General features: G+C 40.2%; 1 protein-coding gene across 1 annotated transcript in view; it reads right to left on the bottom strand.

Annotated features, from left to right (window-relative positions):
- Positions 1-3,646: 3,646 nt before the first annotated feature.
- Positions 3,647-14,361, bottom strand: part of LOC121374351 (VWFA and cache domain-containing protein 1-like) — a 30,185-nt gene continuing 19,470 nt past the window's right edge. The window contains exons 21-22 of the mRNA XM_041501447.1: positions 8,180-8,342; positions 3,647-7,820 (exon numbers count right to left, since the gene is read on the bottom strand). Coding sequence (XP_041357381.1) covers positions 7,625-7,820; positions 8,180-8,342 — 359 coding nt within the window. The 3' untranslated portion in view covers positions 3,647-7,624. The remainder of the gene's footprint in view (positions 7,821-8,179; positions 8,343-14,361) is intronic.

Genomic DNA, 14,361 nt, shown 5'->3' with positions numbered 1-14,361 from the left:
CATGTAGTGGCGACAGCAGGTTTCCTCTCAAAATCTGTGTGGTCCTTAAACATATGTTTAACGCCATATAACAGTAAATAAAATGTGTTGAGTGCGTCGTTAAATAAAACATTTCTTTCTTATGAATCTTGTGAAGGCATCGCAATGCAGTATGCCCCCGGACCCCTCTAGATTTCCTCTTTTTTACAGTTCACCAATTCCTACCCCTGGTTCAGACAAGTAAGTATCTAAATACAGAACCTTTCAAACACCTAAAACTATTAATTTTACTAAGTTGTTTTGGTTTATTTCTTAAAATTATCAATTTCGGGTCCACATGACTCATAGAAATTGACTTGACCTCACATATGCTAGATCAACAAGAACAAATCATTTAATTTTTACGATTTTTATGCCCCATTAGAATTTGTTTTCAATTATTATATTCGATCTGATAAAGGTGTGCCTCTACTGTAGTGAATAGTATTCATAATCCATTCATAACAATTGTAAATAATTTTGAGTGTATAAATTATGTTAATTAAAAATCAATTCATTTAAGAAATTATATTTTATTAATTATTAACTGGTATGAACGTAATACCTATCCATATTGACATCAAGTGTTAATGATGGGTGTTGGTGAAATGTAGACCGGACCAGAACACTTAACAACCTGAATTTTTCCTTTAAAAAAAATATTAAACAAAGTGTTCGTCAACTGTGCGTAGTTAAGAAATTTTTTTTTTTTCCATGTAGAGGCCTTAAAAATGGAAAATGATCAACTGCAGATGCGCAGTACGAAATACTTTTTTGCAAACGCATGCGCCTGAACACAGTTAGAAATGTTGCACTCTTTCCCGTTTGCTGAAGGATGCTTTAGATTTGTTTACTAGAATGGATTTGTTTTACGTCCACATTGTTCATTTTTTACTTTAACTGATTGCAATTAATTTTGTTTCACGTACTGTAGCTGAAAATGTAGAATAGTATTTCCGTAAATATCGTATTCCTGTCAGGGGCGGCATAGACGGTACAGCCATACCACTTTTGTGTTTGTGTGTGTGTGGGTATATTTATTGTATCTGTGAAAATATCCTTACAAGTAATTTGAAAGGCGAGTCTGTACCACTATTTTTTACACTGTGCCACCACTGCCTGTCTTTGTCGTTAGGTAAACGTAGTTTGGGACGTCGATAGTACTACTTGGGAGTTTTCTGTGATGTTTAGCACCATTGTAATGTAAACAAGCTTCATTAGATGCATTCTAGTTTGATTGGTTAAGTTTAGGTATTTTTTAAACTTTTTGTAAACTTTTATAATGTAAGTAATGTTACATTTTGTTTGCATTTAAATCATTATATAATGTTTGTTCCAAGACTTACCGGTACTTGTAAGTAATGTTACATTTTGTTTGCATTTAAATCATTATATAATGCTTGTTCCAAGACTTACCGGTACTTGTAAGTAATGTTACATTTTATCGGTTTGTAAATAAATTTACAATGAATCATTTTGCAAACTAATTTATATTTTTTTAATTTAAATAATTAATTATATTCTTTTATAATTACAGATAATAAAAATTTACTATTTTTAAATGTTTGTTGATTTTGTTTTTAAAAGCATTGTACAAATTACAAAGCATATTTTGTATTTTTGACATCCAATATCCATTGATTAATAAATCAATGTGCTCTATAGGTGTCATTAAATAAAACAAACAAACATTTTGTATCTCTTAATTGTAAAGTCAATGACTCTTGTTTTAGCTTCGTACACAATAAATATAACATATCAATTAAACGGTATTTTTTTTATGATATATTTGACAAAAGGTACTTTTTATTTCTTTCACCTTTTAAAAAATAAAAACATACTGACCTGTAAACAATGTCTGCTTGTTATAGAATTTTGACGGGTCACGGTTAGTAGACCAGTTTTTATTTTAATGTGCCAAAGCATTGTAGCTAATTTTGAATTTGAATGATGTCACTTTTCATCTCCTTACAATAACAAATTGCTATTAAAATATTTAGTTTGAACATTATTAATGCACCTGAATGTGTTTGAAGCAAATCTTGTAATTAAAAAGTTGTACCTTTTATGAAATATGGTAAGATATGTTATATTTATTGTGTATGAAGCCAAAACAAGGGTGCAAAGAAAGAAATGTTTTATTTAACGACGCACTCGACACATTTTATTTACGGTTATATGGTTAAGGACCACACAGATGTTGAGAGAGAAACCTGCTGTCGCCACTTCATGGGCTACTCTTCGATTAGCAGCAAGGGTTCTTTTATATGCACCATCCCACAGACAGGGTAGTACATACCACAGCCTTTAATATACCAGTCGTGGTGCACTGGCTGGAACGAGAAATAGCCCAATGGGCCCACCGATGGGGATCGATCCGAGACCGACCGAGCAGTTTACCACCAAGGTTACATCCCACCAAAAAAAGGGGTGCAAAGAGTGACAGTAGTCGACCATATATAATTATTGTCTAAGCCTATTTTCCTTTGTTTGATTATTCAAGATATTGTTATATTCAGGGCTAGCTCTGGGCAAGAATATTTTGCCAAATTATCTAAAAAAAATTGCAAAAAAAACTTTTGCCAAATTAAAATAAAATTTAGCAAATTGTAAAATTCTCAGTTGGTCACTTTGTTGAGGGACAGAACTAGCACTGACAGTTCCTGCTGGGTACATGCGGATATTAAATAATGGGTTTACATTAGATTTTTTACTTCATTATGTGGTCATCACGTGGTGACCAATGTCACCTTTCAAATGTAGGCCAGTTGATTGTGTAGATTTGTCATTTGAATATCCCATGTCACATTGATATTTTTACAGAACTACCATTTGCAATGTGAATGCACCAAAGTAGAGTCCCTTAGTAAAGGGTATCCATCCAAACAAAACACTTGGATTGTGCGTATGTTGTGTGAACACTGGAAGTAACCCTTCTTGTTTGTGATTGGTACACAACACCAAACTGTCACATTGTGGACAACATTTAGTAATTTTACAGCTATGTGATCTCTTTGTGAGGAGGGGCCGGACATAGCCCAGTGGTAAAGCGTTCGCTTGATGTGCGGTCGGTCTAGGATCAATCCCCTTCAGTGGACCCACTGGGCTATTTCTCGTTCCAGCCAGTGCTTCACAACTGGTGCAACAAACACCGTGGTATGTACTATCCTGTCTGTGGGGTGGTGCATATAAAAGATCCTATGCTGCTAATCGAAAAAGAGTAGTTCATGAAAGGGCGACAGCGGGTTTCCTCTGTCAATATACGTCTGGTCCTTAACCATATATCCGATGCCATATAACCATAAATAAAATGTGTTGAGTGCGTCATTAAATAAAACATTTCCATCCTTCTTTATGAGGAATGTTTCAGGGTTGTGGACGTGCTGCAAATGTGCCCCATATATATTTAATGTGTCAGTCCATTGCGGTGATGCCATCCCACACTGTAACAGACCCACTTCCAAGTCAAGTCAGGAGGAAGAATGTTGACGTCAGCATACCATTCACCAGCCTGTCTCCACACGAATATTTTGAAACGTACTGTAAGAACATTCTGCTCCTTTTACCATTCTGATTTATCACTACTCTTTTTATTTCAAACTTTATAAATGATAGTCAAAACACAAAATTAAATCAAATTTGCCATTTATTAACTAAAACATGAATCTACACCTGTTTTTGATAGTTGCTTTTCTTAATATATTGCTTGATGCTGCATTTATTTCACAACTGAACAATAGACAGTGCCAAAGCTAGGATGATATACATGTATTCAAGTTAATGTGCAGTCTATTGTGCATTTAATAACTGCATCAGACATGGGGTAATCGTAATCGATTACATATTTTCATGTAATCGTAATCGATTACTCTGAGAATACCATGTAATCGTAATTGATTACATTGCTAATTTAATCGTAATTTATGATTACTTCCGTGATTACTACACTAGGATTAAAGTTTCAAACTATATGAACTTGCACTTTTTTTGATGATTATATATTAATGATTATTACAGCATCCTTCAGTATACATGTATCTTTAGAGTAATAAAGTTATTACCTACTAGCAATGTAAACAAAGTATGTAAGTTAGGAAAATATTTATACAAAATAATAGGAAGGCGTGAATCTATGGTTACTTAGTTTTAAATAGAGTTCTGTACACATATTATATTCTCCTTAACTGTTTTATACCAACACCTTACATTATGGTTATATGGTTATATTATATTATAACATACATAAGCTTATGAAAACATGCCTATTAACCAAACCTCTTTGATATGCTTGGTAATAACTCGAGTAACAGTGCTAGTAGTTGGGTGCAGCACTGAGCAAAGGGACTATCCTGAGTTTGTATCCTTTTAACATGTTTTTTTCTGGTGTCACTGGTAACAGTAATATTTTTTTAATTAAAAGTTGTGACTTTTTGTCATGTTTTAAAAAAAAAAATTATGGCTTTTTACCTGTCAAGTGAATCATTTAATTTACAAGTTGACTGAAATAATTGATTCTCCAGAAGTCACGTGGCAAGAAAGTGCTGGAGCAAAATATTTTCTGAACCAGTAGAACACTAAAACAATATCCTATTCTTTTAATCTTTCTTTTTTAATTTGTGGGTTATATTACTTTATATCAATAGTTACCTAAAATTGTAACGATTGTAGTGATGCTTTGGAGGGAGGGATTATATGTTAAATAACTTATTGCTGTGTGTGGATTTGGCTGCCCAGTCAAGCTTACAGACAAGAGATTAAGGTTGTGCGCTGTCCGTCTGCAATTAGGCGATTAAAGGGGCATGCTTTGATTTCTTTTAGCAGCTTGGGGATTAACACACATGTAATTACGTTTTGTCGTTAAATATAATGTTTTAAATATTCATGTAATAAGTAAAGTTTGTTTTGTTTAACGACACTACTGTAGTACATTGATTAATTAATTATGGACTATTGAATGTCAAACATTTGGTAATTTTGACACATACATGTAGTCATCAAAAATAGTTCATATTTGTGAAAATGTATGATTACTGGGCAGTGTAATCGCAATCAATTACTTTCATTTTCCTTGTAATCGTAATCGTAATGATGACATTCTTAAGTAATCGTAATCGATTACTTTTGTCATGTAATCGCCCCATGTCTGAACTGCATGGTACTAAATATAATAGAACATTTAAAAATCCAACGAACAAAACAAAGACTTACATACAAAACAATATGCAGTTTGAAATGGTTTATAAACCAAAAAGTGTACCATATAAATGTACATAAGTGTACTACCAAATATATATATAAAATCTACAAAATAATAACTTTGTAAACAAAATATACTAAACAACATTAACAATTATTATAAAACATAGACCAAAATACATGTCTATAATAACAGATAGATAAGAATAACAATAAATAATTTTGTAAAATATATTGCACTGTTTCTGACATATCTACAACATACGACAAATAATTATTTGATTAGAGTTATACAAGAGCTCTTAATCTCAATGCCAATTTCCATTGACGTGATTCCATGCATGAGTTTATCGATATAGTGCTTATATACACACTACTTATATATATGTGTTTCCATATGCAGAAAAAAGTTGCTCGATTTGGAAGTTTTTTGCTCTGTTATGTCATAATGTAAAATGTTCGCTGGTGACTTAACAAAGAAGGTAATTGTCCATATCTGTTGTGCTAACTGAATGTAAACATGGACAACAACATTGGAAAGATGCGAAGCTCACAACAGAAAAAGAAAATATTTTAATATAAACTTTGTGGAGGAGAATCCTCTACTTGATAATTTGCATTGTAGGGATAATAAAAATAAAATTACAACCACCAGTACATGGAAGAAAATTGTGGGGCAAATGGACATAAAAACCCTTGATTGTAAGTATACGATATAATAAGCATTCATAAATGATGATAAATCAAATGAAACATAAATGTGTATATAAACATGTATAGGAATCTGCTAATGGAAAGTGGGCCTAAAGAAATGTCATCATTTAACACTTTGTCAAGTTCATAAAGAACTAATAAAAGAATTATAACATCAGCCCAATGCATAGGCCTACATGCTCCCTTTTTTGTGAGTGTGTGTGTGTGTGTGTGTGTCAGGCTAATTTTTGCCAAAATTTAAATAATATTTATTCAGTTTCATTACTACAGAACAGCCATGCAAGTTCCAAACAAATCACATCACATTTTAAAACTGATTGCAACTAATATACATGTCAATACACAGTGAAAAGTTTTCAGGCAAGTTCATTTTGCCTGAAAGTCTCCATAATTTCTGCTCAAATGTGAGGCTTTGCTCCAGCAATGGGGGGGGGGGGGGGGGGGGGGGGGGGAGGGGGAGTTGAGACACACACACACACACACTCACTATCTCGTATGCTTATGGCAGGCCCAGTGAATATTTATACAAAGCCATGATATGACTACAAAATCAATGTAAACATAGATCCCACCAATTTGCAGGAATATTAAACACATAGTGTAAAACATAGTTCCTATTAAGTAGATCAGTGATGTGAAGTATTGTGATAAAATGATAAGTGTATAAAAAAGTATGTAATAGTTTTGCTACACTTAAATCGTTGTCCTAGTATTGCATCAGAAACTGAACTACAGAGATCCAATGTAATGTCATAAAATATCACCACAAAAAAAAAAAAAAAAAAAAAAAAACCCTATAAAATGACCTTTAATAATGGGCAATTTTAACAGGCACACATGCACCTGAATACAAGATATACATACCATACTTTAACACAAAAAATCCAACTTTGTCAGAACAGTAACTTAACTAACAGAATTTATTACTCTCATGATTAACAATAAATGATTACATATTAAGTATATTGACTTCCAGCTTCAAGGTCTATTTAAGTAACAGACTCTTTTTGGGGTCCAGTATACCGAGTTAACAAACAGATTCTGTTCAAGATGACAGGAATGTTAAAAATGAGATCAAGACTGGAAATGTTTCATCATAACATAACAACAGGGATATTTGGTAGTCATATAATAATAGACACGTTAACACATATGTACAAATAAATAAAAAAATTAAAAAAATTCTACAAAGTGTTTGGCACAGAGATCAGATTAAAAATTCTAAAGCATGTTATGAGATCACAAAGAAATTATCAACTATTCACTACTTTTCATGTTCTTTGTAAAACTTGGCACCATCTAGACATTCGTTCTTTATAGTTATGACATATATAACACAGTATGGTACTTGGTTGTTCTTGTTTTGTAACTGGGTTGAAGTTAGCTGATATATTTCATATTATAGTTACTAGTAAGCTAGACTTGTTGTATTTAGTTTGGTGACAGTCAATTTATATTTTAATTTGACAACACAATTTCAGACTCTTGATAAATGCAAATTCAACAGTTACTATAACATAAATTTCAGGCAATTCTTATTTTATTTATATCCATTACCCTGCTTGATAATACTATAACATGTTAAAGATGCTTTCGAACTGTTTTCATTTTATGATATGTCACTATATATCTTAACAACAAGTTAACAGTTTACAGATAAATCAGTTAAGAAAATTCAGAAAAGGCTATTTTGTAGCTAGTATACAGTCAAAACTAGTGAAATAATGACAAGTATTATAGATGATGTGATGCTGGAACCTCTCTGATATTTACACTGGAGATCCAAGTCATGAAGCCGAGGGCATTTGTTTTCTTGGGCTAATGTCTTCTTAGAGTGTTCCTTGTGGGCACACGTTCCATTAATGATGCGATAAGCACCAGAGGTCACAATACTGAAAAAAAAACAAATAATGAGTGTATTGCATTAAAAAAAAAAGTAAATTTTAAATCTGAGATATCCTTGATATATCTAAAGCAAACACAAATCTTTGAAAAGATACTAAGTCTTATAATCTCAAAAAAGAAAATTAATTTTATTCAAAATAAAACAGTTAAGATTTTACAAAACATATCGACAAGTTCATAATCAAAATGTTCATATGCTGAGTAATATTCTACAATTTCTGAAGGTGGCAATTCAATTGTTTTTTGTTTATTAAAAATAAATTTGGTGAATTTGATGACATCTAGCTGTCTTTCTACAAAATACTTCTTAAAAAATACACCTATAAAACACTGACTTACGACTTACCTCCGGGTTATCTTACAGTTGAAGTTGTAGAAAAGGGATTCCCGGTAATGCTGGTAGTCCTCAATCACCAGCAGATAGAGGTTAGTTTTTGGAAGAGCAGTGACGTAGTAGAAGCCAGACATGCATGGACCAGTCACATTCCCTGCGATCATTTCAATAGGCCCTGGAGAAAAGGAAAAAATGGAGAAAACTTGAGTGTTTTCTCTTTTATAGATACATTACCTGTCCTCAAGATTCATCCCGCCCGGGCCTCCCCGCTTCCTGTTCTCCGTGCGATGCGCTCAGGGAAAAAGAAGGAAGTTACAGTCATGTGACCGGAACTAGAGAGCAGTATGCAGTAGAAGAATTTAGGCCATCCCATTGGCTGTTGGGATGTTCGGACCAGACCACTTGCGTGGGGGGGAGGTGCACTTGTTTGAGGACAGGTAATGTATCTATAAAAGAGAAAACACTCAAGTTTTCTCCATTTCTATAGACATTACCTGTCCTCAAACAAGTGCAGCATTCAACAGATGGTGGTGGGTGCCGAGATCCGTAGATGCTTGTGATAACTCCCCAACCGGAAAGAGGCTGACTAGTGGAAGAATAAGGCCAACCTTGGTAAGCCCTCATCCTAGGGATGCCCGTCACAGACCAATGCAGGTGATGTTAGTAACAACAACCAGAATGGTGGCATCCGTCAGCAGTGGCAGGTACGGCTCCTAGAACACATGGACCAGGAGGCGGAAGCCACATCTCATGCTGGTTCTGACAGGGTGGGAAGACGTAGCCACCAGGGATGCAGGTGTTAGGTAACCCTCACGTATTGAAGTGTTATAGTTTTTCAATAACAAGCGACAACCTAATGAGGTGCATCCGTCAGAACATTGAACAAAACAAGACCCCCGAGTGTTTTCTGTCTAGTACACCAAAGATCTGTTAGTTCAATAACGACAACCAATAACCACATGCAGTGCAGGGTAAAGGTTATCGAGACAAAAGTTCCGGCACCAGTACGTGAACTGTGCAAAAGAACAAAAGTCTAAGCAATCCTCATCTGTCTATTCGATGGACATCTCGGTATGCAGCCCAGAATCAGACAGACATCAACGGCGACGAGGACGGCTTGTATTCAACAGAGTCTGTGCAGCAACAACCGGACCCAGATGATGGAACCCCTCAACGTCTTCTGTGGTGACATCCCTCAGATAATAGTTGGCGAAGATGGAGTCCGTAGCCCAGAACCAACCAGTGATAATGTGCTGAATGGGTGTGTTGCAGTGCAGGGACATCGTGGCAGCCAAGGCACGGAGTTCATGCGGATTAGAAGCAGACGGAGCAGGTAAACCCTCCTTCTGATAGGCGGTCAGGATAGAAGACCGGATCCAGGTGGCCACCGTGTTCTTGGTAAGGTCCCTCAACCGACTCTGGTTACAGGAAAGGAAAAGTCTTTTGCGATGTTGTCGAAAAGATCTGGTCCTCTCGATGTACTGGTGCAGGGCTCTGACAGGGCACAACGCCAAGTCCTCAACGTCCGCCGGACCAACGATAGAGGAGAGGGCCTGCACAACATACGAACGAGGCGCTTGGTCTGGTAACTGATTCTTTGCAACAAAGTTCATGAGTAACCCCAAGTTGACTGCACGCCGATCTTGGTGAAAACGTACCAAGTCTACATCAAGAGCATGGAGTTCTGAGACACGGGCAGCCGTGGCAAAACCGAGTAAAAACACCGTCTTCCGCATCAAGTCTTGCAGGGAAGAGGATTCGATCGGCTCATAAGGTGCGGTCGATAACGCTCGTAACACCAGATTCAGGTCCCATCTTGGTGGCCGAAACCGGTGTACTTGATCATCAAGGCGAAACCCTTTGATCATCTTATGGATCTCAGGAATACCCGATAACTTCGTTCCAGTAGCGACATCACGAACAGTAGCGATGACCGAAACGTACCCAGCGATGGTAGACCCCTTTAATCGTAAAGTGGTCCGCAGATACAGCCAAAAAACCCAGCAAGACGAAGTATCTGGATCGTCTGAGGTTTGAGGTTTTGCCGGAAACACCCTCGGTGAAAGCAAAGCCATCTGACGTTAGTAGTAGATGATCTGTGCGCTTTCAAAATGGCCGCCGTAGACTGTGAAGAAAAACCTTTCTTTCTCAAACTCTTGGCGATAAAGTCCACGCGTGCAGTTGGAACAACTGCGGACGTGGATGGTATAGTCTTGACGTGGGATGCAGCAACAGATGATCCCAGTCTGGCAGCGGTAAAGGATGTGGATCGGCAAGACGTATTAGATCTGGATACCACATCCTGGATGGCCACATTGGAGCAATGAGTAACAGGCGACAATGGTACAGCTGAAACCTCTGAAGCACCCTTGGAAGGAGGATTCGTGGAGGAAAAGCGTACGCGTCCATCTGTTCCCAGCTGATGGCCAAGGCGTCGAGATCCAGAGCTTCGGGATCCAGCACCGGAGACACGTAAACCCTCAGCTGATGGTTGAATCGTGTGGCGAAGAGATCGATGTTTGGTGTCCAAAGTCTGTCGCACACCCATCGAAACGCTTCGGGATGGAGCATCCATTCCGTCGGCTGTGGAGACGACGGCCGAGACAGTGTGTCGACTAGTACATTGGAAACCCCTGGAATATGGCGAGCCCGAAGTTGCAACGGAATCTCGTCAACCAGCTTGTAGAGACGATAAGTCAACTGCAGCAGACTGCTGGAGTGGGTTCCGCCCTGACGGTTGATATAAGCCACCGCGGTAGTACTGTCTGTGGCTACCATGAGAGAGGCGCCTGACAGCATCTCTCGCCAATGAAAGATGACGTAACTGACAACATCTCCAACAGGTTGATGTGTAGATCGGCTTCATCTGGAAACCACAGCCACCAACAGGGACTGGACTGCAAGGCGACTGGTAACCGGATCAGCAAATCTGCGTTATTGTACTGAATGCATGGATTCAGAAACAAACTGGATACCGCGACCTCTAAGCATAAAATGTTGCGCCGACGTCAAAATTACTCTTGCAATGATACTTCATGAAACAGTAATAGAGTGATTCAGGAATCAAGACATCGGAAACAGCGACCCCGTGATACAGGCAAGAGCCAAGACAGCGTAGCAACTCGCTACGCTACATGCCCGATATACCTGGAAGTGAAGCAACGCAAAACAGCAACCGGCTAAAATCCACGGCCGTCACACCACCCGGTGCGAAACAGCAGCAGAGACCATCTAGACAGCATCGGTCACGAACTCTGGCGGTAACAACAGTAAACGTCAGTGAGTTGATAAGCCGCAATGAACCATAGGAAAACGGTGACGGTAAAACCCCCGTACCACGTGATGGCAACTGGATAACTTCCGGAACCAGCGGAAGTAGCGACTGTCTTGCATCGCCACCGGATATAGAGAACGATCTGCCGAATGTCGCTGAACCTTCCTCGAACAAGAGAATATCGGTGCACGGGATCTCAACACAAGTGACCGGACCAGTAGACTTTCTTCGTCACCAACCCGGAACGCTTGTAACGTCGACCCCTTCACGGCAAAGAGCCGTATGTAGACCACAGGTCTGCCAAGATTACCGGCTTGTGCTGAAAGTCAAGAATGGATCGCTTCAGGCAAGTCGGTTGACGATAGTGTGCAATCGTAGTGCACATCGACGTCACGGAAGATATAAGGTAGACCAACATCAAAGTCGACGGCTAGAACAAGGCATATCCTCTGGCATCCTGCACATGAGGAGTTATGGTCGCCATGTACAACATGTACGCTGAACTGAAGCCATCGACAGGACGTGCCAATCTGTAAGTTCTAGGAAGACGTCTGGTCCCGCCGGAAACAGCGTCATCCAAGGCCGGCGTCACACCGTTGAAGGATAGGTTGAAGACGGGATACGTTCGTTGTGACGAATGGGGAACGGCACAAACGAAGTCTACTCAAGTAAACCGACATCGGATCAGTCCTCAAACGGAAACCTTCTAGAATGGTGCGAGTGGACTGTGAAGTGACGAAAGCATATACACCGCAGCGAGACAAACAGTCACAGCCATGTGGGTCACTGCGTCCGGATCTTCTATAACGGAAGGTGCCGACGCATCATCTGGAAAATCGGTCAGTAACCTGGCACAGGCACTTCGATCCAATGTACTGGCTGCATCGGAAACACGGACCGTGGACGGTCCCGTCAGGAGCCGGTGTAACCCTGAACGCCGAATCAGCTGCCGACTGGTGTGGACGGTACGATGTACACGGACCGGCAGGAGCCGGTGGAACCCTGGACACTGCACCACTTCGATCGATCACGGGACGACGGTACCGAACGGTGAGCCGATGACGCAATTTTCCAATTCGTTACAGGGCTCCGTCTGCTTGCTGGAACAACGATACGCACGGGCCAGTTACTGGTAGCCGTGTAAACCGACGGGGGCCTGTGGCAGCCAACGATCGAATGCCGATATCTGCCGGTGGAACCTCCGTGGCGATCATCGAACCCGGACCCTTCTTGGCTGAAACCGGTGGATGGGCCAGCGGCGGTAGCATATCAGATATGACAGCCAGACAATCCCTCAGTGACAAGTGGTCCGCCGCATCCAGATCTTCCAGCACCGCATGAACCGATACATCATCAGAAAGTCACGTAGCACCCGTGAACAGGCCAGTCGCTCTGGTCATGGCCCGATGGAGATACCGGAGAACCGGACCGTGGGCGGTCCCGTGTGGATACCAAGGAACGGATGACCACATCGTCGTTGGATGTGGCAAGGACGGCAACATGTCGTAGACAGCCGCCAAGCAATCCCTCATAGTCATATGGTCCGTAGAGTCGGGCTCTTCAATGACAGATGCCGCAGGCGCTTCATCACCAAAGTCTCGTAGAACTCGAGCACAGGCCAATCGATGTACCGTAATGGAAGCCGCTGGTTAAACCGGACCGTGGATGGTCCCGTCTAGCCCTCGGAGGCCTTGGAAGCCACATCAACTGAAGGTTGGCGCTGACGATCTATGGAACCCGTAGGGAGCCATACAGGTCATGTGGAACGGCTACGGTCCCGGCTCCGATGCGCCGAAGGGGGACTTCCCCGCCGAAGATCGGTGAGCCTTGGAATCCGTGGAGCGTCTATCTGAATGAGCCGGCTTCTTAGAGGGCTGCGTAGAGACCGCAGGCCTGTCATCCGAAGTCTTAAGTAACGGTGGAGCTGAAGAAGCCGCACCCCCTGAAGAGGGGACTGGAACCGGACCTGACCCCGAACTCGCCGATTTAGGTAAGGTCGCCATTGACGCCATTGTTTCTTCCAGCATGGTCGGTAGAATTGAACGTAACTCTTCCGCCACGGAGTCAGCAATCGAAGGCGAAGATTCCACCTTCTTGGTCCTCGAAGATTCCACCTTCTTGGTCCTCGCTGACACCACCTTCAGGTAAGCCGCGAACTCGACATCAGACAAGCCCGCACAAAGGTCGCATCTAGAAGTGAGGCCACACGAACACGACAACCTGGGTCGCCGCCGGCTAACTTCTTCCAGCGTAACACGCTCGAACTAGTCGCCTGAACATTATCAGATATGATAATAGTAATTTTTCAATCTGTGAAAAGAAAGAAAAACCAACCATAACACAAATACAAAGCCGGTAAATAAAGACGCCATTTTGCAAATGGCGTCCGACACGACAACCGGCGATATAACAACATTTCATGTAATTAACACTTGGCAAGTCAAGCGAAATACGCGAAAGACATATGAAAGCTAACGAAAGCTAACGAAAATTAAGGTGAAAAACATTTCACCCAAACACAAAGCCAGTCAACACAGACGCCATTTTGCAAATGGCGTCCGACACGACAACCGGCAATATAAACAACATTTCATGTAATTAAACGCTTGGAAGTCAAGTGAAATACGCGAAAAGAACATACGAAAGCTAATGAAAACGAAGGTGAAAAACATTTCACCCAAACACTAATACAAAACCAAAGGTCTTATAAAAGTTGACTCCAAACAGAGCCAAGCAAAAGGACGTCCAGACCCTTTAGCGAAGAGAAAAAGAAGGAAGTTACAGTCATGTGACCGGAACTAGAGAGCAGTATGCAGTAGAAGAATTTAGGCCATCCCATTGGCTGTTGGGATGTTCGGACCAGACCACTTGCGTGGGGGGGAGGTGCACTTGTTTGTTTGAGGACAGGTAATGTCTATAG

This window comes from Gigantopelta aegis, chromosome 6 (assembly GCF_016097555.1).
Source record: "Gigantopelta aegis isolate Gae_Host chromosome 6, Gae_host_genome, whole genome shotgun sequence".
In the NCBI taxonomy this organism is placed as follows: domain Eukaryota; kingdom Metazoa; phylum Mollusca; class Gastropoda; order Neomphalida; family Peltospiridae; genus Gigantopelta; species Gigantopelta aegis.
The sequence above is the reverse complement of the archived record's forward strand: the minus strand, read 5'-3'. Positions and strand labels throughout refer to the sequence as shown.